This window comes from Verruconis gallopava (assembly GCF_000836295.1).
Source record: "Verruconis gallopava strain CBS 43764 unplaced genomic scaffold supercont1.25, whole genome shotgun sequence".
Taxonomy (NCBI): domain Eukaryota; kingdom Fungi; phylum Ascomycota; class Dothideomycetes; order Venturiales; family Sympoventuriaceae; genus Verruconis; species Verruconis gallopava.
Window position 1 is genome coordinate 284,322 of NW_015622161.1, and position 26,755 is coordinate 311,076.

At 47.4% G+C, this 26,755-nt stretch overlaps 11 protein-coding genes across 11 annotated transcripts; 6 read left to right on the forward strand and 5 right to left on the reverse strand.

Annotated features, from left to right (window-relative positions):
- Positions 1-65: 65 nt before the first annotated feature.
- On the forward strand, positions 66-1,873 carry PV09_06917 (uncharacterized protein; the record flags this gene model as incomplete). The annotated part of the gene is made up of 5 exons (XM_016360624.1): positions 66-279; positions 333-443; positions 568-931; positions 981-1,035; positions 1,088-1,873. The coding sequence occupies 5 exons, from the start codon at positions 66-68 to the stop codon at positions 1,871-1,873; spliced, it is 1,530 nt and encodes a 509-aa protein (XP_016211610.1).
- Positions 1,874-3,580: 1,707 nt separating this feature from the next.
- Positions 3,581-4,626, reverse strand: PV09_06918 (uncharacterized protein; the record flags this gene model as incomplete). Its single annotated transcript, XM_016360625.1, has 3 exons — positions 3,581-3,691; positions 4,077-4,253; positions 4,525-4,626. The coding sequence occupies 3 exons, from the start codon at positions 4,624-4,626 to the stop codon at positions 3,581-3,583; spliced, it is 390 nt and encodes a 129-aa protein (XP_016211611.1).
- Positions 4,627-7,283: 2,657 nt separating this feature from the next.
- On the forward strand, positions 7,284-7,971 carry PV09_06919 (uncharacterized protein; the record flags this gene model as incomplete). Its single annotated transcript, XM_016360626.1, has 1 exon — positions 7,284-7,971. The coding sequence occupies exon 1, from the start codon at positions 7,480-7,482 to the stop codon at positions 7,969-7,971; it is 492 nt and encodes a 163-aa protein (XP_016211612.1). The 5' UTR covers positions 7,284-7,479.
- Positions 7,972-8,345: 374 nt separating this feature from the next.
- Positions 8,346-12,713, reverse strand: PV09_06920 (uncharacterized protein). Its single transcript, XM_016360627.1, has 2 exons — positions 11,793-12,713; positions 8,346-11,739 (listed from the first exon to the last, which is right to left on the reverse strand). The coding sequence occupies exons 1-2, from the start codon at positions 12,492-12,494 to the stop codon at positions 9,373-9,375; spliced, it is 3,069 nt and encodes a 1,022-aa protein (XP_016211613.1). The 5' UTR covers positions 12,495-12,713; the 3' UTR covers positions 8,346-9,372.
- An 86-nt stretch (positions 12,714-12,799) lies between these two features.
- PV09_06921 (uncharacterized protein) lies at positions 12,800-14,289 on the forward strand. Its single transcript, XM_016360628.1, has 2 exons — positions 12,800-13,450; positions 13,513-14,289. The coding sequence occupies exons 1-2, from the start codon at positions 12,875-12,877 to the stop codon at positions 13,888-13,890; spliced, it is 954 nt and encodes a 317-aa protein (XP_016211614.1). The 5' UTR covers positions 12,800-12,874; the 3' UTR covers positions 13,891-14,289.
- A 494-nt stretch (positions 14,290-14,783) lies between these two features.
- PV09_06922 (uncharacterized protein) lies at positions 14,784-15,849 on the forward strand. The gene is made up of 2 exons (XM_016360629.1): positions 14,784-15,203; positions 15,269-15,849. Exons 1-2 carry the CDS (start codon positions 14,875-14,877, stop codon positions 15,618-15,620), a joined length of 681 nt encoding a protein of 226 aa, XP_016211615.1. The 5' UTR covers positions 14,784-14,874; the 3' UTR covers positions 15,621-15,849.
- Positions 15,850-16,505: 656 nt separating this feature from the next.
- PV09_06923 (uncharacterized protein) lies at positions 16,506-17,953 on the reverse strand (the record flags this gene model as incomplete). The annotated part of the gene is made up of 2 exons (XM_016360630.1): positions 16,506-17,555; positions 17,645-17,953. 2 exons carry the CDS (start codon positions 17,951-17,953, stop codon positions 16,506-16,508), a joined length of 1,359 nt encoding a protein of 452 aa, XP_016211616.1.
- A 564-nt stretch (positions 17,954-18,517) lies between these two features.
- Positions 18,518-20,200, reverse strand: PV09_06924 (uncharacterized protein; the record flags this gene model as incomplete). Its single annotated transcript, XM_016360631.1, has 1 exon — positions 18,518-20,200. The coding sequence occupies one exon, from the start codon at positions 20,198-20,200 to the stop codon at positions 18,518-18,520; it is 1,683 nt and encodes a 560-aa protein (XP_016211617.1).
- A 459-nt stretch (positions 20,201-20,659) lies between these two features.
- PV09_06925 (uncharacterized protein) lies at positions 20,660-22,460 on the forward strand. The gene is made up of 2 exons (XM_016360632.1): positions 20,660-20,680; positions 20,737-22,460. Exon 2 carries the CDS (start codon positions 20,813-20,815, stop codon positions 22,364-22,366), a length of 1,554 nt encoding a protein of 517 aa, XP_016211618.1. The 5' UTR covers positions 20,660-20,680; positions 20,737-20,812; the 3' UTR covers positions 22,367-22,460.
- Positions 22,461-22,939: 479 nt separating this feature from the next.
- On the forward strand, positions 22,940-24,647 carry PV09_06926 (uncharacterized protein). Its single transcript, XM_016360633.1, has one exon. It carries the CDS (start codon positions 23,284-23,286, stop codon positions 23,989-23,991), a length of 708 nt encoding a protein of 235 aa, XP_016211619.1. The 5' UTR covers positions 22,940-23,283; the 3' UTR covers positions 23,992-24,647.
- On the reverse strand, positions 24,599-26,070 carry PV09_06927 (uncharacterized protein; the record flags this gene model as incomplete). Its single annotated transcript, XM_016360634.1, has 4 exons — positions 24,599-24,723; positions 24,795-25,255; positions 25,310-25,395; positions 25,451-26,070. 4 exons carry the CDS (start codon positions 26,068-26,070, stop codon positions 24,658-24,660), a joined length of 1,233 nt encoding a protein of 410 aa, XP_016211620.1. The 3' UTR covers positions 24,599-24,657.
- Between the last annotated feature and the right edge of the window lie 685 nt (positions 26,071-26,755).

Consider the following 26,755-nt stretch of genomic DNA (forward strand, 5'->3'; position numbering starts at 1 on the left):
GTTTCCCACCAAGACCATCTTACAGATTGTTGTATGATGAACTTTCGACGCCCGCTTTAGCAACAATGATACTCCCATTAGGCAATTTAATCGGCGCTGTGACAACACTGCTCGTTCTGCGAAGCATTGTCACAGCTTTGTACCGTTTGCTACTTCATCCGCTGGCAAAAGTTCCCGGACCAAAATTAGCGGCAATAACTTGGTACTACGAGCGCTATTTTGACATTTATCATAAACAGCAGTTCTTCAAGCAAATTGGGAAGCTTCACAAGAAATATGGTTCGGCTTGCACTCGTCGTGACATTTGATTAACAGTGTACTCACGTTATCAGGACCTATCGTCCGCATTAATCCAAATGAAGTTCACGTTGCGGATCCTGAATTGATTGATGTAGTTTATCCTGGAGGGTGGAAGAAAGTAAACAAAGATCCATATCTATACGGTCAATTCGGGTAAGCTTATATACAAATGGAGCCAGAGACGAGGGACGGAACTGACTGGTTGAAGTACATTGTTACAAGGTGTACGCCCGGTTGACGCTCTCCATGTACCTCGTGAATGCTGAGTGATTTGGCAGACCTCGTTTTTTTCGATTGCACATGACGAGCATCGGATGCGTCGAAACGCTCTGAGCCGTTACTTCTCGAAGGCCGCAGTTTCAAAATTCGAGCGTTACATTAGAGAAACGAGTGAGAAGCTTGCACGACGTCTACTGGATTACCGCAAATCAGGACCCATCACGATCTCTGCAGCTTATTCGAGCTTTGCAACAGATGTTATTACAGAGTACAGCTTTGGAAAAAGCTTTCATCTCCTGGATAGAGATCGCTTCTTGCCAAATCTTCAAGCCGCGAATGATGGCTACGGTCAAATGCTCCATATCCTACGAATATTTCCTTGGCTTTCGATTGTGATGACATGGATTCCACAGTAAGACCCGACATAATCACACAAGTGGGACTGCTGACCATGCTATCAGAGAACGATTACTGAAGATGAATCCGGGAATGGCGGAGTGGTTGGCTCTCGAACAAGTGAGATTTCTGCTCCCTCTGCACTGATCAAATGGCGTACTGACAGAAGCAGACATGCAAAGATGCTACCGCGGAAGCCCAGGCTCGCAGGAGCTCAGAGAAACAACCAAAGGGATACTACAACGTCGTCGACGAGTTGCTGCAATCGAGCTTGCCAGATTCGGAAAAGAGCTTTGATAGGCTCTGGCTAGAGGCCGAGGGACTTGTCTCCGCGGGAACGGAGACTACTGCGTGGAATCTATCGTTGTGTACATTCTATATATACAACGATCGAAGCATCATGCGCAAGATGCGAGCGGAACTTTTGAGCGAAGCCCGGGATGAGAAGTTGCCTTCTCTGGCAAGACTCGAAGCCTTGCCATACTTTAGTGCCGTGATTATGGAAACATTGAGGCACTCATTTGGCCCGGTGACCAGACTGCCTCGCGTGTTTCCTAATGAAGCGACAGTGATGCGGTCAACGCAAAATGGGAAACCTGTCGAATATGTTATTCCTCCCGGTTTCGTTGTCTCTATGACCTCAATTTACATTCATATGAACGAAAGGCTATTCCCCAATCCCCACGCATTTATGCCTGAGAGGTGGCTGGATGATCAAGGCAGGCGGAGAAGAGATATGGAAAAGTATATCTTAACTTTTTCTAGGGGCACGAGGAATTGTCTCGGGATGAATTTGGCATACGCCGAGTTGTACATGTGTCTCGCCGCTATTGTCCTACATATTGGCGATCAAATGGAGTTATTTGAGACAGACTTGCGAGATGTAACTCCTGAGTACGAGACATTTGCAATGAGACCATACAAAGGAAGCCAGGGAATCCGAGTAGTAATAGACTAAATCTAGATTGAAGGTCCTGCTTGGTGGCCGTATGCGATAATCAAACGAAGATCCGCAGAAATGAATAAGTTTGGCTGGTACTTTTCGCGTAAAACTGACCCATTCGAGATTCTCCTCCAGTTGACATTTGTCGTATCGCCCAATCTCTCTTTATTTCCTGTCTTTGAGTCATGTGTCTAAGGGAAAAGTGGAAACTACTTCTTCGATGTCTTGAAAGCCAACAGCACGCATAAAGTCCTTCAGATAAGGCTCTGAGCGAGCATGTGCACGAGTTTCGGGGAGACATCTACCATGAGATACTTATTCTATTTTGTGACCCAGACGTCCCGCTCGTCGAAATTGCTGTCTGGCAATCTTTGGTGCGTAGTCGTATTCTGCAAATTCCGCACAACCGCCGGAGTTCAGGCTTTCGTATGTTTGACGTATAAGATTCGGCCAATCTCGAATGGAACCAGCTGAGGTAAAAAACCGTTACGTGTACGTAATGAAATTTTCGGAAAATTTTTCCATAATTCTTTCTATTGTAACTCAGTCGGGAAACCATGTGTTCGGGAGTGTGAACGAATGACCGTCCTGAATCTTCCCTTTGCATAAGGAAATCTTTCATTCACTTTCATATGTGTGATTTAACGGCCAAATTCTATCCCTTCTGGGGATTAGTGAATGTTTCTAGATTCTTCAAACAGCACTAACACCATATCGTCGACTTCAAAGTAAATGATAGGTGGCACACACTCTGACTGTGTAGGTGATAGGTCGATTCCGATCACCCTGGCTGACGGATATTCATCTCCCATGTCCATTGCCCAGATTCCAGTACCACTGCCCAATTCTAGCACACGGCGTGGAAATTCTGCCCCTAATGGAGCTAGATGTAACTCGCTATTTTGCCGAAGCACTAGTATATGGTGAACCATGTCAAGTTGGTCTGCTGCCTGTTCATCATTCGGCGCAATATATCTACAATCTTATATGAATGGTATCTTCTTTCATTGTCATAGGCTGAATTGAGCACGCTTGACATTGTCTATCTTATATTTCTGCCCACTCCCCTTACAAATAGGATTAATAATACTCACTTAGCAAAGCCTAAGGTTTTCACACAAAAGTCTTCTCTTGGTTTAGAACAGGTCTGGCCAATGCTCAAAAATCAACCAGCTGAATATCAGATTCACACCCCCCGTAATTATGTTGATAACGGATTGAAACTCCATTTTGTTCTCTGATACCTGTCAGATTCGACATAGGTGCATGCTCAAGCGTAGACCTGAAACAGCCTGGGAATAAACTGCGGAGCAAGGGCCGAATAGTTGGCAAACATACGCAGATAAGACCGACATCAGTTTCTATCAAACTCCAGAGTACTGTGGGTGCATTATAATCTACCAGTTGATTATCAGACATGCCTCACCAAAGCTTTTCTCAAACCTACAAGTAAAATTCTGCGTGTTCGAAAATGTAATAAGTGATCTCAGCCGCATGATACTCATAACCGTGACACTAAATACTGGGATTAGTGATGATGCAGATTGAATGATAATAAGCAATCGCCAACTTACAAGAAACCAACACCAAAGACCAGCATAAGATATACCTTTGACTTTGTCGATAATTGGAGATGAAAAATCTCGTGCAGAGGCGTGGTGATGATGGCTATATCTAATGCAATATTTATGCCTGCTACGCTCCAAGCCAGTGCATTAGTGTTCACACATTTTCCTGATCGGTCTCCACTCCAAAATTGCCAGGCGAAACGAACAGGTGAACATTGAAAGACGATAGCAAATAGACAAGAGAGTATGCCGACGGTACAAATTGCTAAGAGTGTATTGGTTGCAATCCGAGTAAATCCTATTGGAAATAGACGCTGATAGAGAAACAGAAGGGAGAACTTAGTTGCAAAACCCATGAGAACATAGAAGATCGCAGAGACAAAGTTCCACTCTCAAGTGTCAGTGAAGTCTTGAGCGCGAATTTGCATATAAGACATACCAGTAGGATTGAGTCCAGATGATCTACTGAAACACCCCATATATCTTTTCCAAAGCCTTTATATGTCACTATCGCCGTGTCAATTAAACCATACTCAGTGTATTAGGTAGTACACTCTACTTATGAATTGTGCAGCCGTCTGCGGAAATAACAAAATCTATACCGAAATTAGAAAGAGCCTGCAATAGTGATCCATCTTTAAGATACGTACCAGAGGCAATATGATAGCTATGTCATCCCAGCCTAGCCCACCTTCTGAATAATGAAGCCTTGTCGCGAGTCTGGTGAGAATAAAGACAAACGCTGCACTTCCAAGTCCTGCAGCAATGCCATTAATCGTGGGACCAAGATTTCTTATCGGGACTTTGCAAAAGGCGAATATTTTTGACTGGCTGGCTTTATACCGTGGTCAGAGTATAGTAAAAATATGAAGAAAGGTAAATTTCTTACTTAAAGCTTCTCTGACTGAACAGCTGTTGCTTATACAGCTACTGATGTCACCTATTGATTGGGGATTGGAGCAGATACAAGCGAAATCAGTAGTGTCACAAGTTAATCTGACAACTTCAGATTGCAAGCAGATAGACTGGAGGGAATAAGCACATATTTTAAAAGAATACAAGCAATGAAGAATAATGTGATAGAATATTAGCACTTACTGCACATTCAGGTAGCGTGGACAGCTGGGTTAGATTTTGAGCCCATATGCTCTGTATGAGCACCAGCAAAATAGATAACACCAGGTACGAGGTGCTGACCATTTGGAGAGCTAATAGGATATATCAGCAGCAGCTAGTGTATAAAAATGATTGTGAATTACAACGTAGGTTAGCTCTGAGCGATGTTTCAGGTTCTTATCATTATGGATAACAGTTCAAATGTTCAAAGGAGAACGCAAGCGTCATATCATGCAGTAGCCAATCCCTCACTCATTCATAAAGAATTTGAGACAAGAAACTTCTAGACTCCATACAAAAAAAACACAAGCTAATAGATAGTGAAACTTAAATTCTCGCAATCAACACTAGAAGCTAGCTGGGGAGGGTAAGGGAGGAGAGGGGGGGAGGGGGGAGGATGTGCAGAGTAGTTCAGCAAATAAGAAAGAATTACCGTGTACTGTGGTATACTGTTTGAAATACTTTGAATCATTATGCCAATCCGCGCACAGTTTGACTACTAGGTCCGACTCAGGCTAACGAAACTTGTAACCAAATACAAAGGGGGGAGGCAGTCGCCCCATGCGTTTATAAGTGTATTTGGCCAAAGTCGGGCCGAGAAGTCATACTTTGCCTGGATCAGTGCATTAATTATTCCAGATAACATAGTCGTCCTTGTTTATTGAACTATAATGCACATCGCTTCTCCCTCGTCAGCCAACTTCTGGTGTTAACTATGGGAATTTAGTTTTCAGTATCTGCTAACATGCGTCAATTTTGCAAGAAGTCCAGAAGATTTGTACCTCTTTTCTTTTGAATTCTGGATTAAGCCTTTTTCAGCTACCTGGCTAGCGCCAAGATCTATTTGCAAGGTCGCTACTTCAAAAGGGCAGGTATTAACATCTGGACGGCGCCCACCAACCCACCCGCGCCACCGCGCAGGGGCGTGTCTGTATTTTGGGGGAGGAGGGTGAGGTTTTCAGGTTGAGGCGAATCAAGGCTTTGCCGTTAGGCGTTACCTCTATCCTATACCTGGATATGTCCTTGTAAATCACTCAAATACGTGATCACTGTACCTCACCCTGCATAAGCCACAGAACCGCAGGGCCTTGGATGGACCCTACTTCTCAGCCCGGGAGGGTACTCACCCTGTATAGAGTGATTCATCAGCTGTATTATACTTTGACTGGGTACCCGTTCAAGCATTGGGTCTTCCGGGACGTGTGCTCCTCATCACGTTCATTGCCTCTATATTCAGTCTTCCCACCTGTACCTGCTGGGTCCCTCCTTGGGAGCTGAGCCCGCTTCTTCCACTCTTATCTCAACATAGCTTCGTTAAAATGATCCAAGGAGGTCCGTTTTGAGTAGGAATCTGGAGGGTTTATCCAGGTACTCCGCCAGGGCTAGGCGTTTTCGTGTGCACGCAGCACGCCGCGGCAGTGGCTGGCGGCCTATGTTGCGAGAACCCGTAGTTGTCAGGAATATGAAGCTGTGACACTCAACTCCACGCGTCAAATTCAGCACGGGTGTGTTCATTGCCGTAGCTGACATGGAGTTGCACGAAGCATGTTCCTCGCCAGACTAAATCACTGCAGGATTCCGGAGGAAACGGTTCATAGGCTTGCTTCGACACCCTGACATTTTGAGTTGGCTGGTAAACGGCAACGAAACTAAATCTTCCCTTCACTCCAAGTAGGAGCCGCAAATTGCCCACTTAAGCATAGTGAGAGAAGAGGCGCGCTCTGTCAGTGTATATAAGTTATCTCGGCCCAAACGCAGTAACACTTTGCTATTTGGCTTTGATACGCTCCAGACTGTAAGTTATCGCCATTCTTGACGCTTTTTGGGGAGCGAACTATAGATTGTCGTGGTCGACGGGTGATCGAGCCCAGCCGCGTGTCGCAAGAATGCAATATTGCTCCCCAATAATGACATTTGCAAATAACCAACGGTACCGGAGATGGGATAGTACCACGGAAAACAAAGGGTCGCAGTGAAGTTCACAAAACATCTTGATCACCTGGATGTACAGTGTCAAATTTGCCCGGCGGCATCATCCAAGCCCTCACAGAGCCAGGGCTTCTCACGCAACAACTGAAAGTTCCTATACGTTAGAAACAGACCTATTAGGAAAAGGTTATAGACAACTGTCTTTGGTTTGGACTTGGATATTTATTGAGCAGCTCCAAGCGGCACCGCATTTGCTTGCAACTTCGCTCTCCCTGGCTTCAGATGTGACGCCTGCTCAACCAGCTCCACCGTAGATCACGGTTGCTGAACATTCCTTTCAGATAGTATTGGATGCACCGGAATACAGAGACAGAAATGGATAGCACCAGTGGTTCGTTGCTTAGTTTACAGATCCAAGTTCCTTTGTGCTGAGGATTCGCAGCCAGCGTCCCGGACCCTTCCAGGGGACGTTGCATTGTATCCATGTTCGGACCGCGACCCAGTCTAAGATCGCACTCCAGCATTAAGCTAGATAGAAATAAATGAGGATCTTGGCTGGATTAAAATCGCAACAAGAGGAGCGGATGCTTCCAGTGCGGAGAGAGAGCGGAAATGTGGATGAAAGCGTGCACGTGAGACGTGGTCGCAGGTCACAAGATCTGGCTTCTCAGATGTGACACTTTGGGTCACAATACTCAAGGCAAGACATCGTCTCGGATCTCTCCTTCGATCACGAAGCTAAGACTCGGTATTCAAGCGATACAAGTCATGTTCAACATTCCGATTCCATGACAAGGCCTTCTGCTTTTCACGCGCTCCAGTCATGAGTGATTTCCTTCCCCATGGACTTCCAAAGCTTGCTGCAGAGAATGCTTGAATTAAATAGTCTCTTAACGACGGGAAACCGTCTGTTTTTCATGATGATTCTCATAAATACTCCCACGTTTATGCGAGAGATCCTCTGCGATTCGATACATCTTTGACTTTCTGTCCCTCGAGAGCAGCAGCATGACCGTCTTTAGCGATCGCGAACAGGTTCAACAAGAAATTGCGGCCGGTGGCTGGGACATCCTTTGGGGAGACGTAATTAACGAATTCGATGCTCTCACCTTCCTTGTGTCACTTCCTACCGGTACAACCGCCGCGTGGGTAGCCGAACAGGTTGAAGTGCAATTGCAGAAGTTTGCGCAGAGCTCCACCGATGTCTCTTCAGATGTCTTACACCAAGCCACCCTCATACTCGAAGGAATTGTGGAAGGCAAGTGGTTGGGAAAATGGGATATCAACGGGCTGGAGGTCAAGGGAGGAATTGCCACGTACCATCGATGGTGGAAATTTGGGTTCTGGAAACTGCGCCTGGGAGGCAAGAAGAGATTGCCGAACAATTATCAGCCGTACATTGGCTTGCGTGTCGCTCAAGCACTCCCCCCCAAAGGAACTCTCGCAGATCCAAGACCAGTCCAACAAACTCGAATTCCTTCTGATGAAACTAAGTATTAAGCTTTCAGTGGAGCGGGCTGAAGGCTCAATGTGGACTTGATTCTTAAAATGTCCCTTGAGGAAACGATCGTTCAGTACAAGCCCGAAACCAACCTCATTCACATCGTGTAAATTTCTGGATGATTAAGGAGGAAAGGCGGTCTTGGAAGTCAATGTCTAGTTCATGCAGCATAGACTAACAATCATTGAACAAGTCGGAAGAGAGACGGTGCAAATTCAATGTCGTAGCGGGATGAGAAAAGCTGCTATTCCAAGATAACGATCCAGGAAAGCAGCATTGAGGAGTTCCGTATAGCACACATCCAAGGTCTTTTCATGCAACGATTGGAGAGACGGTCGCAAGTTCTCTTGCTGCAGATATACTGTTGAAAGTGGTCTCAATTGTGCAGATATCGTTGGACTATAGATTTTGGATATGAAAGCACGAGACCAGTTCAACTGTGTGAAGTAACCTGGTTTTATCAATTGCATTTACAGGTGTATTTCATTCTCCTGCACTGCAGCCTCAAACAAGTTTATAGGCTATCGACTTCGGACCGGCCATCCTGCCATTTTTCCCTCTTATTTTTCACTTATGTGAACAGGTTTTGCAACTTCGCACCGTATTCAAACTTCGCTGTCAGAAATGCCGCAAGATGCATTCCGTATGGGTTGCTATCTTCAAGATGGGCTGTAGCTGTTACTCGCTCTCATGAAGCGGTAATGATTTCTCCATTGAAAAGGATCAAATACTCCTGGTGTTTTTGATCCGAGCGCTGTGCCTGGCTACCTGAATATCGAACATTTTCATGACCGAATTTGTACCTGGCTACTTTCAGCATCCGTGGAAAAGCTAGTGAGACTTGAGTTTCACAGGACAAAGGCGTTCGTACGCCATTTGCGGCCATCAGAACACAACAGAGTGTCTCATCCAGCAATTATCCATATCGAAGTATCGTGGATGCAGCCTCCAATGGCTAGGCAGTCATTTTGCATCAAGCATACTGTTTGGAAGTTTCCTACACGATACTGTGTCTCCCAAAAGGATAACGCGTCCAAAGGTCTGGACTGAGACGATGGTAGCTACAAACTCAGCTAGTGAATCAAATATGTGCGAATACTGTATATATCCTCAGCCCGTAATTGAGCGACATGTTTCTCACAACTCTCTCGGCGCAATGCGACAAATGTACTTTATTCAGGTGCGCTCGACTGAACTTATAGTGCAATTACGTGCAGTTTTAGGTCCCGCTCAGGCTCGTAGTTGTGAATGCAACAAAAGTTAAGCTCTGGTCTGCAACAACACGGACGTGCTGCAAGAAAGAGTAGATGTTGGCCACTATACTTCTCTTTAGGTGGAAACAAAGTAGCGGGCGTCGTAAAGGTGCTCGTTGCAATTGAATTTGAGGCGGCAACGGCTCGTCAGGTTGCCGCTACGTCGGATTCCTCAATCTTTGCGACCCTCTTCTTTTTCACTTTCTTCTTTGTCGCCGCCGCATCTGCTTCAGCTTCTCCATTGGCGATGTCTTGAACTTCTCCTGTTTCGCTCTCCTTTTTCTTTTTCTTTTTCCTCTTAACAGTTCCTCCTTCCAATTTCTCTTCCACAACTTGCCCTTCATCGGCCAGTAGCACAGGCTTCTTCTTTCGCTTCTTTTTCACAACCACAGCTTCCTCTTTCGCTTGAATTCTCTCGCTCGCGCGTTGCATCTCCAATCGCAGCCTCTCAACCTCGCGGAGTGCACGCTCTTCTTCCTCACGCTGCTCGATATCTAATTTAGAGCTCCTGCCATTCGCACTCTCTTCGAGGCTGAGAGATGCGAGACCACTGGAGTCTACGTGCAGCAGTGATTTTTTACTCTTCGACACACTAATTCGCGGAGCTCCTAGTGATGATGACAGTGTGCTCTCGGAGGAATCAATGTTTTCATCCAGGACGATCTCAACTTTCTTTCTAGGCACCTTCTTCCTTTGTTGCTCCAGCTCGTGAAAACCAACTGGCGTCCTAGCACCAGAGCCCCCGCTTCCTGTGGCGTCTAGAGAGAGGTCCATGATAGGTATTGAATCGATATCCAAATCATCGTCCATGTTGCTCGATTTGATTATATTTCGTAAACTTGCAGCAGCGGGAGAGTCGTTTCCGGCATCTCCAATGTAAAATGGATCATCTCTATTTCTCTCTCGCCGTTCTCTAAGTCGCGAGGCTTGCTCAGCAGCTTCGAGCTGATCGGAGGCAGAACTTTGCTGATAGGATTCAGCAGCTTCGTATGGGGCAAGCACGGAATCCAGTCGTTCTGCTGCAGTCCTAAAAGTGGAATGGACTTCCAAGCGATGGTTGTAGAACGCATCAAAGTCCGCGTCAACCATAACAGCTCCTGGGTAATCATTGTCTGCGTCATGCAGGATCCTCTGCAAATTGGCGTTTATGGGTGCGTCAAGGTTCAGATATTCTGGAACAGGAACTTTCTTCAATGCAACTGGTGCAACAGGATTGAGTTCCATTCCAGAAAACAGTTGAGGTATAGCCTGTGTAAGCAGCAGAGGGGGGTTGATATCGGACATGTTCTGTGAAACAGCTTCCAGCACGAGCCTTAAGAGCTCTAAATATTCCACTGCTCTTTCCTGCACGTCTAGTGCAGGATGTCGAGCCAAGGGCTCCAGAAAATGAACGACACGAGCCATAAGTAGATTCACGCTGCTTCGATGCGATGCGCTCCACCTCGACTCAAATGACTTGCATATAGCTGCTAGTACTTTGAGCGCAGCGTGTACGTACACGGCTAAGGTGCTTGCTGCTAGTTGGGAACTTGATTCGTGTATCAATGAGTTTAAAACACCCTCAGCGTTGGTCAAATGCTCAGAATATTCTCCTGCGATCCACGCACAGGGGCCTAGGACACCCAGGCCGCCATTTCCACTTGGCGGAAAATAGATCGCCCGCGTGTCAATCATGAGAAGTGATTGCGCTGCTAATGTAGCTTCCGGTCTTAGGCTCTTAACTCGGACGGCAACATTTCGTAATTCCTCCCCAATGGCAAGAGAAATATCGTCACTATCCGAAGTCGAACCGCTTGCTCCCGATGACGACGATGGACACGCTTTCACCAACTTGACCAGGACCTCAATATACCATTCGAAGTCGGAAACATTCGCATAGGTGTCCTGTGAACAGATCCTCAGTATACTGCGAATAGCGTTAATGCGGTAATCCTCAGGTAGCGCGACTGCTTCATCAACTCTCTCTTCTTGTCCGCGGAGAGACTCTCCAGCATCCTCATCATCCGAATCGGCGCGTGGCTCCACGCCACCATGAAATCCTCGGTCGTAACTAGCATCGTCTTCAGCACGCGCAAAAGGCGCGTGTAATAATTGTGCAACTAGCCTGTCAACAATCAACTGAAGGTTATCAGCGTTGACCATTCCAACGGCTAGATCCAAAGCGCGCATGCGTATCGAGATATCTGGATCGTCAATGCATTGCAAGATCACATCTTGATGCAATGAAACAAGGTAAGGGTGTGACGTGACGATGCGCTGAAAAACAAGAAGTGCAACATATTTCAGGTTTGGGTCACCCTCTACGGTAAGCATGCTGCGCAATTTGCCAACACAAAGGCGGGCAAGCTCGTCGCCCTCTGCAGTTCCCTCAACGCTTTCGAGGATGCCACCTTGCACAATTCCATGAATGCATTCATACAGAAGAGACATCGCGGGTGTCGTTTTCATTATGTTTGTAAGAGGAGGTAGCAATTTCTTGATCAAGCGAGGTTCTATAGGTGTTAATGTTGCGAACTAGGCACATGATTAGTACACGCAGACAAAAAGTAGGAACTGCCATTTCCTACCAGTTTAATGATCTTGATAGCCATCCAATTGTTTTGCCCCTCAACCAGCAAATCAAATAATCTTGGTGCAAGAGGCAGAAAATCCTGCGGGCGTCTCCACCCAAGTTCGCATACCACATTTACAATTGCGCTTGTGACACTGGGATCCTCATTTTCGTCCTGAAGTCGCTCCTTGATTTTTGGCCATGCTGGTCTCAGTGTTTCTGGGTAGACAAGCGCCAGTCGGTACAGCGTCACAATAGTCTTTTTGCGAATGCCTGGTTGGCTGTGGGTGAGCCGTGGCAATAGGTCTCCAAGAAGTGAGTTTGCCATGGACGGATTAACCACATGGGGGATCGCAGCCAGCGGGAGAGTAATAACCACTGGATTCTGGGCCGTCAAATCCTTTTTCAACAGATTTTCCGCTAACATAAGCACCTCCGTATCCGGGCGATAACTCTGCATGGCGCCTAAGTATCCGATCTTCTTCTGCGCGTAGTTGGGAGAAGACATGACCTCCAGCACGTTGAACGAAGCCCAAGACATGTCATGCCCAAACATTTCGAGGTACGTTAGTTTGAGGAGTGCAGTTGCTTTGAGGTTCATGTCCTGACTTCGAATCTCCTTGCGGCATTCTGCCAGAGATGAGGCAATGTACTCGCGCTCGGAGCCCTTGTGGTTCCGCAGACCACGGATAAGATCATACAGCGATTTTTCGAACATCGTGGTCTCGGAGGTAGGGGTCGCGTGCAATGTAGAGGGGTGTTAGGAATATCGGAAGATGCGGCGGCGGGTGACGAGGACGCCAGACATGCTACGACGCTGAGCACCTTTAATCGTCTATCGGCCTTGTGGGCAAAGTATGTGGCCGCATAGTAAGTCACTCTTCTACTGTCAGGACTTTTGCAGTTAAAAAGCGGGCGTGAGCAAAAAGTGTGGTCGCATCTAGACTTTGTGTACCAATGAGACAATGATGTGCAGCATAGAAGCTCGTTGTCCAAGCTTCCTCCGAATTCGCCCAATCACTGAACTACCGTGACATTGAGTTGAAGTTAGAAGAATGCTGCGCGCCCACGTTCATCAACTTGATTAACATCTACAACATGGCCGTCGATCTGGCACACAATCCCCCCAAGCCCTCTCCCTTGACGTCCCTCACAATATCGCAGAAGGCGCCTTCATTCGTCAGAGAAGCGACATCTTACCCGTGGCCACTCTCCCTCATTCTCTCCTCTGAATCCCAGGACCAATGGACCACGATTGAGAACCTCTACATGTCTTGTCTCCGGACCGGAGACGACGAGTCCGCGCGGAAGTTGCTAGACAAACTGATTGCTCGCTTCGGTGAAAAAAATGAGCGGGTGATGGCGTACCAAGGCATGTGGGCGGAGGCACACATCAGCAACGAGAAGGACTTCGTTAATGTTCTCAAGGAGTATGGCGAGGCTCTCGAACAGGATCCGACCAACATTCACCTTCAGAAAAGGAGGATTGCCCTTCTGAGAAGTATGGGCCGCACGGTGGAAGCAACGCAGCAGCTGGTGAATCTGGTCGAGTTTAACCCGACAGACGCAGAAGCCTGGGCTGAGCTGGCTAGTCTGTACGTCCAGCAAAATATGTATGAGCAGGCCATTTTCGCCCTGGAGGAGGTTCTCCTTATAATGCCAAATGCGTGGAACGTGGGTCCTATCTAGTGTGCCTTCTAATGAGTTCTTGGACAAAGACTGACGCCCTTCTGTAGATGCATGCTCGCCTCGCCGAAATAATATATCAATCAACAAATGCAAAAGCTGAGTCCGCCAGTGCTCTCGATACGGCGCGTGGATATGCAGAGGCCATGCGTAGATACTGCCGTAGCATTGAGCTTTGCGATGATTATCTTCGAGGCTACTATGGCTTGAAACTCTCGACAAAGAAATTGCTCGAGGTTCTGCCAAACACTGGCCCAACGACCGGCGCGCCAAGCAAGGAAAAAGTAGAGAAGCTGAACGAGTTGGCCACGACGAAACTAGCAGAGATCGTGAGGATTGCCAAGGACAAGACAAGCGGTTATGACGAGGCTGAAGTTCGTGCAGCACGGGAGCTCTTGGATCGGGATGCTGAAAAGGTTGCGAGATGACGCGGTATCCTTGTTTAGCTTGTAGGACATATTGATGTAGAAGATACCCAGTTACTGCCAACACAATTCCATTAAGACACAGTTCGTGAGATGGAATTTTAACAGTGCTTCCTGATGCATTCTCTTACCACAAGAGGGCCTCTGCTGGGTAAAGCTATGGGATGCTGTTGCTAGTCTTGTTCATATCTGTACCTTTACCATCATGGCGAGAAAGCTCCTCCACGGCCTCTACTTCTTACCAAGGTTAATCCCTTCCCTAAATCGTTTCAACGGCGCTAATCTTCCATCCCACCAACTTTGCTGCACCAAATTCTCTCGATAATCTAGGTGATCTCGGCCTCTGATATATATCAAATGTAAACTCACCCAGGCTCCCAACAATGAGTTGCATTCTAATCATGTTTCTTTGTATTGCGCGCAAGATTTTCTTTTATGGAATCCTGTATCCAGCGTTTACGAGTCAAAAAAGATTGTCAAGCTGTGTGATTTTAATATCGCTATTCAAGAAATCCATCTTCATGTCTTAGCATAGTCGCGCAATACAGAGGTCGCAATGAAAGTACTAAGGAATATACTCATCCAAGTCATATCGTGTGGAAGTGGATCTTTATCAAGCAGGTTCTACGTAGTTGAACTGGATGCATTCCGCGTCCGTAGTAAATAGTACGTACCCTGGAACAGTGGTATATTTTGAGTGTTTTCAATGTGCAAAGAGATCATAAAATTTTTTTTAAATTGGTTTTAACATTTTATCAGTTGACTTTTCAAAAGTAGAATCCAATGTGTTGGAATAACATCTTGTTTCCGGGTGGTGAAGGATCAGATGGCTTTCTTGCGTCTGGGTAAGGACTGGTGTGGAGGGATCTCGAGCATCTGACCTCTCGCCTTTGCACATTGAGCGTCTGGAAAGATTAAACTTCCACACCACGTATTATCACTCACTCATTAGCAACAGCGGCGTCAAACTACTGCTCGCAGAACGAAATGACATCCTCTGAGATCGTCAGCGACCCACAATTGACTGCTGTCCTTGCTGCTGCTGCTCAAGCACGGCAGCAGTGCGAGAAAATCCTCGCTCTAATCGCCGAATCCAAGGACGATGATGGCGAGCTTGACACAGAACGGAAGAAACTGTACAGTGATCTGGCTATCGTGCGCGGTCTAAACAGGAAAGCGATCCTGGATGTGAGGAGAACGAAGCAAGAGACAGCAGATGCAAGACACGAGGTAGATACGCTGCACTTGCAACTGCAGAATCTGTATTACGAGCAGAGGCATCTGAATGGTGAAATTGCTTCGTGCGAAAATTACGAGTGAGTCTTGACACCTCAAATCCTGCGATTCGCCGATTTTTCACGGTTCTTACACATCGATGCAGCCACTCATACAAGAAACTACCGCTCCTGCCTACGGAGGTCTATTTATCTCAGCATCCAGAGCATGCCTCGCTTGACGAGCACGAACTGATGCTCAAACGTATCGAACATGAGCATGCGGAACGTTTACAGCTCGAGGAGAAGAGGCAAGCATTGTTGAAGAGGAAGCAGGCCTTGATATCAGAGAACAATCGGAGGAAAGAGCTTCTGGCCAGCCTTGACAAGAAAATTGAAGAATGGATCGAGGGAAGTGAAGGGGTAGAGACAGAATTCGCGAAAGTGACGGAGGAGATGACAAGGATTGGAGGTACAGCGAGTGCCAGCGACGAAGAGAACGTGACGATCTCGCAGTGAAGACAGCCCTCTTGAAGCCGTGTTTCTTGAGACAGACTAGATATCCAGCCTTTTTCAACCTCTCACACCAACCAGTTCAGCAGATCTGGACGCGGGTGTGAGGTGTTTCCCGCCGCGTCTAAATATTGGAGCATGAAGGCCAGATGCGAGGCAACAAGTCACGTAGACAGATAGATCATACATGAGGAAGTTGCTCGCTCGACGAGATTCTAAACATGCAAGCATTGCTCTTAAACTCTCATCGCATTTGCGCTTTCGTTCAGCTCTGCCAAGCTTCATAGCCCAAAGCCTATCCCACAAATTCATGTCCACATGTAAGTAATACATTTGAGCCTTTTTTAGATCGCGTTGTTGACATGATTCTATTGGGATATGTTTGCCTCGTTGGATGGAGCTGTTTATTGTGTGTAGCCTTAATGGTCTTTAGGCTGGAGAAGATGCCAAGCTTACGGTACTAATCATACGAGTTCCAGATCCTCAGAATGATTGGCAAAGTTCCGAAGGATTGAAACAATGTGTTTTATTCCTGCCCTGATTTATTCTGAATAATTTCCCAAAGAATTGGCACTTTTCCTGAAGCCATTTCTCCTAGACGACAGTCGATAGCAGGTTCAAGCTATCATCACGATACCTGCCGTAACCTCAATCTGCTTACGCCTAAAATTGCACAGTGCGGCAGTATGTCTACACTGATTTTGTCATCAACTCACTAGCTGCCAGGCCGCAAAAAACATATCAGGCATTTAGGAGGTTCTTTGGAGCAGAACATTATTTGATATTCGGGAAGTTACTGCCTTAAAAATGCAAGGGCACCGAGGGCGTGAATAGGCTGTGCTCGAAAGGATGCTAAAGTTTTCGAGACATATCAGAATCTCACAGCCAGATCTATGGCCCAGCCAGTCTTTGGTAAATTATCGAGCTAACACCTTCTCTCCACACGCATGAGACTGGGAGACACCGGCAGTTTGGATCTGCAATGGCTTCTCGGACGTCACCCTCAACCAGAACCAGATCCGCCTTCTTGCCTACTGCAACACGGCCACGATCATGGAATCCAAAACGATCCGCGACTTCACTTGTTGCACTCTTCAAGACCTCCATTGGAGTCATTCCAACTGCTTTTGAAAGCAGATACATCTCGATATGGACACCCAACCCATATGCCGGGCCAATCTCTCTGCCTGTGCTGGCCGATCCGATGACAAATGGCACCCCGGCTTTGTATGCCTCTTGTACATTGCGCACAGCGTTGGCGAAAGCTGCATCTTCAGGCTTGGAACCGAGACTGACGTTCCTCTGAGAACTTTTGTCGAAGAGCAAACGCTCTGAGAACGGATCGCTTGCGAACAGCTCTTCAATATCGTCGCCTTGGAGAGTGCGAAAGATATAAAACGACAAAGTTGGGCACAAGTGTCCCTTGTTGCGCTTTAGAAGCTCAATCCAGTCGCGAGATGTCGATCTATCAATGAAGATGTTGGTCAACCCATCAACACCGTTTGAGAGCAGATCCATCGCCGCGGAATAGCTCAACGCATGTCCTAAAACGATCAAACCACGCCTGTGCGCCGCATCTACCACTGCGTTTTGCACTTCGCATCTTGGCTCCGTAAATTCCACGTCGACATCGTCGCCGATCCCGTGCATGATTTTGATATATGATGCGTTGAATTTGACGACTTGTTCTCGGACGTAATGCTCTGCATCCTCAGCAGATTTCAGTTTGGGCAAGATATCCTCCGGGACACTAGACTGCCATGCGGTCATTTCTTGGTGAGTGACTGCTTTTAAACTCTCTGCTCTGAACTCTAGGCTTACAGGTTTGTTCTCAGGGGATAATTGAAGCTCCGTTCCAGGCCACTCGCTCTCGATACTAGCTGCGATGCCTGCACATTTAAAGTCGGCATACTTGTCTTTGTTCACAGGGTCTTGTGCTTGCTTTCATTCAAATACTGTTAGTAGGAGCTGTTGCAAGTTCGACGGGTTCGACACCTCTGCCCACCCACATTCCCATCGTTCGCACATACCTGTGTTAGAAGATTAAGATACTGAGGGTCGCCATACATGTCGCAGACAGTCGTCACGCCGAATCTCAGCGACTGCTCGAGACATTCAATGTTACCTTCCTGACAATGAACTCGTGAATCGATGAGACCAGGAATCACACTTCTCCGCGGCAATGAGAGAACTGCAGTGCCCTCGGGTACTATTCGAGCTGGAGGATCCCCGCGGCCCACGTAGTTGATTATGCCATTCCTAACTGCTATGCAACCAGAATCTATCCAGTCATCACCTGTAAATATTGAAACGTTCTTCAGGATAAAGGAATCCTCCATTGGGACAGAGTTTGCAACGCGTGATAGGGCAACTATCACTAACTTTGAGAGATAAAAGAAATTGTACTGCTGGGGCCGAGCAGAATTACGTGTAAATGTAGCCGCTGGCATCCGTCATGATATCATGCTCCCGAGTCTCATTTCCAATTTAAGCACCGGAAGGATTCTATACTGAAGTTGGGGTTCGCGCTTCGGGCAGATTGGAACCCGGAGGATTTGAGTTTCGAGCGAACGACGGGTTCACGGCCGAAACACATGTCAAAGCAAAAATATGAGAAAAGGACCAACCCTACATCGTCATGGGTAGATCGACTGCGACGGGCGGAACTCCCGCAAGGATGAAAATACCTTTAAGGAAACGATTCGTCATCAGCACGCTGTTACTTGGAATAGTCATGCAGGGTATGTCCCAATTGGAAGGTCTCATATACGTAAAGATCGGCTAATCTACATCACTGGCTGAATTGAGGCAATTTCGAAGCTGTATTCCGCCTAATAATTCCAAACCTTCTTGCAGCTGATTCTGTTTAGATCAAAAGTTCCCACACTTCCACAGATCATTCCTCAATGCGCTGTGACTGCAGTACCCACTTGCGTCTGCATTGCAGGCTCCTCTTTCGCCTTTGCAAAGAGATCCATCTTGGGAGCAGCTGGGCCGGAGTTCTTACCCTTCATAAGTCCCAGCTCTCCGTGCTTCACCCGTGGAGCGAACCCATCAATTGCGTCAGTTCCGAAGGAATCGATATTGATAACATCTTCGGTTCTCAGCATTTGTCGAGCGCGAATAGTCTTCAACACCTGCAATTCTTCTGGAGTGAGTGAATCTGGATCAATATCTGCCTTGGCTTGAACATCTCCACGCATTCTAGCTTCCTGCTCGTGCTCCTGCAGCTTTTTGATCATAGCGTCTCTCGCATCGGCGTCGTGATGTTGGAAAGCATTGAGACAAAAGTCAATCGTCTTGGCCAACTCTTCTTGGCTCAGCTTGTTACTGACGTCGGCGGTTCCCTGAATGATTGGACGGAAGAATGCAAAAGCGCGGTCGAAACCTTCCTCGTCCCAGTCGCTCAGGATTGGTTGATCTGACTTGCGGATCTGTCTCATGGCACTGAGGACGACGAGCAGGAAGCGTGTATAGCCTTCGGCCACCTTCTTCGAGTGCCAGTCCATTGCAGCTTTTTCGTCGCATTCTTCACGCTGCACAGCACGAATTGTGCAAGCTGCCGACATGGCACCGGAAAGCGCAAGGTGCACCCCAGAGGAGAAATAGGGATCGATAAAGCACCCAGCATCACCAACAATTCGAACGTTAGGCGAAGCGTAGCATGATGCACTATACGACCAGTCAGAGGCTTGTTTAACAGGAGCCGTCATCTCTCCTTGGGCAAGCAGTGCCTGAATCCTCGGCGCTAGCTTTAAGCTTTCAATGTAGAAGTCATGTTGTGATGGCGAATCCATGGCTTTTTTCTTGGCAGCGGCCGCATCCTGATTCTGAACAATACCGACAGAGGCAGTACCATCATGGAGTGGAATCAACCAGCACCAGCCGCTTGCATCACTTAGGGCCTCAAAAAAGGGCTGACCCTCTCTCTGGGTTCCAACCGCGTATCTTCCCGCGTTCTTCCAATACGACCAGTTGGCGATGTTCTTCAATCCCTGATTGAACTTGCGGTTTTTAAGATACTTCGTGCTCGTTATGCCGAAACGACCACTCGCATCAACTAAATAATCGAAACTGATTTTGCCAGATGTACCGTCAACCTTGCTAGACCAGCAAGCTGCGACCGCTCTGCCAGGGCTTGGTGTTTTCGGATCCGGTAGTTCGAGGTCACATGGAGTGAATTCCAATGATCTGACGGCTACTTGATCGAATGTCTTTACGCCGCTCTTTCCAGCATGCTGAAACATTAGGTAGTCCGCTTCTGAGCGAATCACATTCCAGGCATAGTTTCCCGGTCCTCCCGCAGCAATGAAATCGGTAAAGCCTTCGGGTTTGTCATTCAGCTTGAAGGCTGCCCCGCGCTTTTTGATGAAACCATGATTGTCGAATGTGGAGTCAAGATCGATGAAGCGAAGAAAATGGCGCATGGACGCCAACATGCTCTCGCCGATGTGGTAACGAGGAAATTTGTCTGCCTCAAGCAAAACCACATCAACGCCCTCTCTTGCAAGTGCCGTAGCGGCGTAAGAACCTCCCGGCCCGCCTCCAATCACAAGAACAGTTGCCTTCTCTGGAATAGTAGTCATGGTAAGATTTTATTTAGAATCAAAGATATAAAGATCAAATTTGCTCTCAGTGACGTTGTGAACTCGTGTTGATTCACGGTTCAACACTAATTAATATAGACTTTTTAGCTCAGGCTCTTTGTCATATCTTAAGATGAAGAGTGAAAAGAAGGACGGATGTGTCGCCCGAGAGTCCGGGTAAGCCTGCACCGATCATGCCTAGAGTATCGAGGAGATGGAGATAAACTAAAAAGTTGAGTACATATTCCGATGTTCCTTCATTTCCCCTAGTCCTTGCTTTCGGCGTACGGAACCCGAATTTGGAGCACGTGATTATAACTGTGCGGAGCGTTTTCGAATCTGGAGCTTGACAAGCGAGATGCCGAAAGACAACGTGTTCAAGAATTTCCTGTTCTCAACCGGGCCACGAAGTCCGTTAGGTTTTTTTGTAACCCTGCTTTACCAACACGCGGGGTCAGGAATGACTTTCAGAGGAAATTGGTACGTCAGAAAGACGCTGCTCAGCAATATTTGATCTCCAAGTTGAAACTTAGTAGTTGATATATGAAATAAACTGGCGAAACCTGGCCGAAGAGTCCGAACGCTTTGTGCATCCATCCTCCGCTTTTAGTCATGGGCAATCAAATCTCAGCATTGATGTCTGATAGCATTGTCTTCAGTCTTTTCTTGCGAATATCATATCTAGGCCTAATTCTGTCGATAATCTATGTTTTGGCAGCTTTGACCTACAACGTTTATTTTCACCCACTCAAAAACTACCCCGGACCATTGTCGTGGGCAGCGACGCGTATTCCCTGGTGCTGGTACCAATATCACGGTGTCAATTGGCGCAAAATTCTTGAGCTTCACGCAAGATATGGACATGTTGTGCGCATTGGTCCGAACGAGCTTAGTTACACCTCCTCTGAGGCTTGGAGGATTATCTATGGGCATCGTGTTATCGAAATGGGAAAAGATCCGGTGTTCTCGCTGCACACTCCAACTGGCGTTCAGAACATCCTAGTAGCTGACCGTCCGACGCATACAAGACAGCGACGACTACTTGCTCATGCGTTCTCAGAAAAGGCGTTGCGTGAGCAGGAAGAGATCCTTCAATCCTATACTGATCAATTGATCCGTGGCTTAGAAGCCCGCCGGCAAGATGCTGTCGACATTGGTGCATGGTTCATGTTTACCACGTTCGATCTGATAGCCGATCTGTCATTTGGCGACAATGTGGGCTGCCTCGAAAAGGGCGAGTATGATCCATACGTGGCAGCAACACCAGCAATTTCCAAGGAGTTGCAGTACTACCAGATGCTAAAGTACTGGGGCATCGCCTGGGCTCGAAAATGGTTTATGCCAACCTCTGTTGCTGGAGCCCGGATGGCCAATATGAAGCGCGCCATGAGTACGGTCAACAATCGCATCGAAAAAAATGGTTCAGTGGATCGAAAGGATTTTTTGCACTACATTCTTGCAGCGAATGATGAAAAGGGGATGTCACGACAAGAAATTGACGTTAATGCGTTCTCGATCAGCACTGCCGGTTCCGAATCAACGGCCACAGCCCTTTCAGGTGCAATATTTTACCTCTTGCAACACCCGGCTTCTTATGCGAGCGCCACGCGTGAAGTCCGCTCAGCGTTCCATGCACCTGAGGAGATCACCATGAGCGAAGTCAAGAAGTTGAAGTACTTGAAAGCAGTTTTACAAGAAACTCTGCGCCTGTACCCACCCGTTGCTGTTACTTTGCCCCGTCGCGTTCCAGTTGAAGAGGACGGAGTATTCATTGCAGGTCATCCTGTTCCAGCCGGAACAACAGTTGGTGTCAACTATTATGCTGCATTCCATTCACCTTACAACTTTCACCTTGCCGAGAAGTTTGCTCCTGAACGATGGCTTCCAGAGCACTCAGATCATGCGCCCTACGCAAATGACAATAGAGATGTAGTCCAGCCATTCAGTTACGGACCGCGCAATTGTTTAGGGAAGAATCTCGCGTGGGCCGAGATGCAGCTAATTCTTGCAAGGGTGTTATGGCATTATGATATTACATGGCCCAAAGACAAGCTTGGAAGGCCAGAAGTTGATGAAGGCTGGCAGTTAAACCAAAAACTGTACGGCTTCTGGGTCAAACCACCACTAAGGGTTTGCTTGAAGCCGGCCGATGGAATCAGGAAATGAGAGCTTGATATGGGATGTTCCTCTTTGGCATACTAGGAGCTGATCAGGAGATTGATTTGGGAGCTCAAGTTGCCATATAATTCTATGGCTGAAGGATGTTCACAACTGGAAGTAAACCTGCAAAATGTTTCCTTGTTCAATATCACATAGCTGAAAGCTTCGCACTCGGTAGAGGATCTAGCATTACGTAACGAAGAAATTCATCTGAAGATCTTCCAATTACGTCAGGACTAAGAAGATTTAACTGTTGTACGGTGCTTTTTATACAGCTTAGCGCGTGACGATGATGGTGTCCCATAATTATTTCAGCCTTCCAGACTCATTCTTGAACAAGAAGAGCCCTTTCAAATAGGCCTGAACTAAGTCATTTCCAAAAATATGAATCTGTTTGAAATATTGTGGCTTAAAACTTCGGGGAACTTGTTGCCCTGTTGCAAATACACTGATCCGATTTCAGAATCTCGCATCTGTGGATCGCGAGCCGCTCGATGCAGGGGAGCTAAGTTGCCGCGTCGATTCGAAAGCCCCAATCCCTTGCTATCGCCTCCCGGGAGATGTACTGCTATGCATTCTCTGCTCCATAATCAGCTTCATCGATTTGAGCGAAGAGATAATGTTATGTAATGTAACGCCACGCGATTATCATGTGGGAAACTCGGTGCCGATCACTGCGAAGGTGCTCAACGGAAGTACAGCAGATCTCGTGGCTTCGGAGTCCGGAATGCTATGCTCGCTGAATTCAGACAACGGCATTTTGAAACTCATCTGCGATCTCACCATTATGGTTCCACCGCGCACAGAACAGAGACGAAAGGTGAGAACTTTGTACCACCACTTTGCCAGGTCTTAAAGAGCTGGTAGTTGCCACGATTCAAACCAGAACTACAACTCAGTGCACGACACCAAACTTGATTAAAATGGACGCTTACCATCTGGATCCTCCGAAAGTTGCATCAGCGCAAACGGCGGCATCTCCTGAAGAGAAGGCCATACCACAGCCCAGGCCGGGACCTACTACGACTCCCCCAGTTCTTGATACGGCAACACTCAAGTACATCAAAACACTAAGTATCAAACATTTCCGTTCTGCAGATGTCCCATGGCGCTCCATGGGTCAGTACAAGTACCGCATTATCGAGGATGGCACTCTTACCCAAGACCGCATATCCGTGGTAGAGTCGCTTATCCCGCCAAAATCACACGGTCCTATTTTTCATTTCCATGAGATGCACGACGAATGCTTCTACGTCACACAAGGCACTGTGCGTTTTCATTCGCCAGGAAGCCCGCCAGTGGACGCTCATGTGGGGGACATGGTAACAGTGCCAACGAGGATGCCTCATCGATTCAGCAACCCATTTGATGAGGAGGCCAAATTTGTATCAACAAACACACCGAGTCACTATGCACGTTACTTCTACTACCTGGAATACCTGATTGGTGAGGGAAATGAGCTGACACCAGAAGTGAATAAAGAAGCAATGCGTCGGTTCGCTACGGTGCCATTATCGCCCGCGGACATTGAATTGTTGGAAAGAGAATTGGGCGCCGGCACAGTTGGAAATGAGAACGAGTACAATTCAGACGAGTCAGTAGATACGGCGGACTTGGTCAGTCTTGATTAGGGTGACTAACAGTGGTTGTGCTTTTGTCGCAAACATTGCTTTTGGCACTGGCGTTACAGCTTCAAAGGGAATAGACCGGAAGAAGCTATGACCGTCATAGTGAACGCCTGAATGCGAAGAGTCTTAAGTGCACGAACTTCTGCTTTCTTTTTCTTCCTATCCGCAGCAGCACCTGCTACACAGGGTCACGATTATCTACTGCAGCATATCGAGAGAGGTAACGTCAGACGGGTGAATACTTAGCTCTGGCTTGAAGATAATGCTCGATCTGCACCGCTTGAGAAACAGTCTAGACTAGGATACTGTAGGTTAGCTGCATGAGAGAACACAACATCAACTCCTTTCACCCGTCCTACGAAAAACACGTGCAAATCCTGGTCCCGAAATGCCAACCCCTGACCAGGCGCTTGGCTGGGTGAAGGAAAGACCTGACGGAAGTACCCGCAGATCGGCGAAAATCAAGACTCGAAGCAATCAGAAGCAAGCAGCTTAATTAGTAGATCGCCCTGGATGTTCTTCACGGAGTTGCACCCAAAAATACAATGAAACGGGAAACCCGGACGCCTTGGTGACGAAAAGTCAGAGAGTTGATTAAACTATAAGGTCTCTTAATTAAGGCCTCTCGTTAAAATTCCACCCTGAAACCAGTAATCACAGTGTCGAATGCTAATTCATTTGTATCTCCCAAAGCCCTCTGTAGCTATGTGACGAATTACCCGTGACCAGTCGGATCTGTGTACTGTCAGCCGAAACGGACTTTTGGGAACAGCAAAGGCCAGGGTAGGAAAAAGATCGTTACACACCTTCCACTTTAGATCTACTTCACGAAATAGCCCATGCCATTCAGCGACAGTCCGTTGCTTCGCGTTGTGCATAGTCATCGTTGTAACGTCGCGTCGACGATAGGCGTGCTCGAGATCTCCTGGGAATTCGCCTCTAGCTGGCGACAGCATTTCATTAATCAACAGCGTGGCTTTTGCGTTTTTCTCCATAGCTTGGTGGATGCTCCGAATCACGGAGATCACCTCGTTGTCTCTCTTGTTCCAGAACACATTGCGGACGACATATGCCAGAATAGGTCCGTCAACAAAGGCTATTTCGCCAATGTCGTGAACGGAAACGAAATTGAGCTCTGGAAACTCGCCAATGAACTTTTGCTGGCTTGGTTTGTTGCCTCCAAGAACGTCGACGACGGTTAGACATGTGCCAGATTCAGAATGCTGCTTAAACCACTGACGGAACAAATCGTCACCAGGGTCTAGACCTTCGATATAATTAGACATTCCGTCGTAACTCTTATGTGAGCTTGGTGACATACTTTTTGAGACCCCCTGCATAGCCATACGGAACCTCGTACCTTTCTCCGTGTTCTCACCATGCCACTGGTATAGCGGTATACCCATTCTAATCCACCTCAGCTTATTTCTACCGTGTTATGCTTGCTTGCGGCTATACTCACGCGTGTTTGAAAGCTGAACACCCATGCTCAAAGGTGTTTTTGCTCCCCTTCAGGGAGTCTGCCAAATGCACACTGCCGATCCTGGCCTCAAACAGCTGGAATCCTATGAAGGCTCGGAATTGCTCGTCTTGCAAAAGCTCTTGAGACAGGGCAGTATGCCCAAAGAACCCGTCTTCGGCCTCGTAAAGAATGTTTGAGCATGTGACAAGTCGGAGGAGTGTAAGCAATTTCCGCTCATCTAAGCCAAGCTCTTCAGAAAGATCAATCACGTTTGCGCAAGAGGTCAAAGGGATTTTCTCCAATATTCCAAGCTCGATGATTGTGTAGAGAGCTCCAAGATCCCAATTTGAAGACACCAAGGAATGAAAGTATTCATGCGGTCCTTGCAATAGCTGGCATAGGTTCCTCAAAAGCTCCAAAGCTCGATCGCGAGACGCCGCTAAGCTATCGCCTTGGGCAGTCCACAGCTTGGAATGCGCGCCCGCTGCAAGGGAGGGCACCTCCGCACGATCACTCTCTAGCTTATTCAGCAACACGCAAAGCTCAGAAATCAGTCCATAAACGGTCGGCCTGAATTCTGGCTTTTGAGTAGACTCTTGTGCCAATTTGGAGGCGGGCATCTCGTCAGCAATGTGCACTAACTTTAAGTTAGGGATAAAGGTGTTCCGATACTCTCAAGACCTACGGGGAGGTTTTCGCCATTGTATATCCGAGAACACTCCCCATCACTGCCCAAGAAGGGGAGGGATTGTCGGACTCCGCATCATTGATCGTTCAATTACCTCTAGGCCACACAGTCCGAGAAGTTGAGTTGCACTGAGCGAGCACAATGTGGTTGTCTTTCGGTATGACGGGATCCGGGCCGCCAAGAGAAAGTCGTTACGGGCAAGCAACCGTATCTCAGCCACAACGGGTAGCTACATGCATCGATTGCCTCATCATCCTGGTACGCAGAACGGGTGGCGACCTTTGTCCCCGAACGCCTTTCATATCTGTCAGTGGTTCCTTATTATAGGAGCCATGCTTATGTTCGTATTGTGACGGTGATGTCGGCCGTACTAGTCTTCTAGGAGGAAATGGTGCGTGAATCCAAACTACGTCTTGCCTCGGAACATTACAGCCCATGTTCGTCAACCTGGATTATGCTCCCGGAGTCGCTTTTGGAAAGCCGTAAAAAAGTAAACCTATCTTCATAAAGGCCCTGACGCGGCTACAACTTACACGTCATCGTGCACAGTACAAAGTCAGCCCCCACGCACGTAATGGCCTGTCTCTGTCGACGGCATCGTGTGGTTTCAGTGCTGG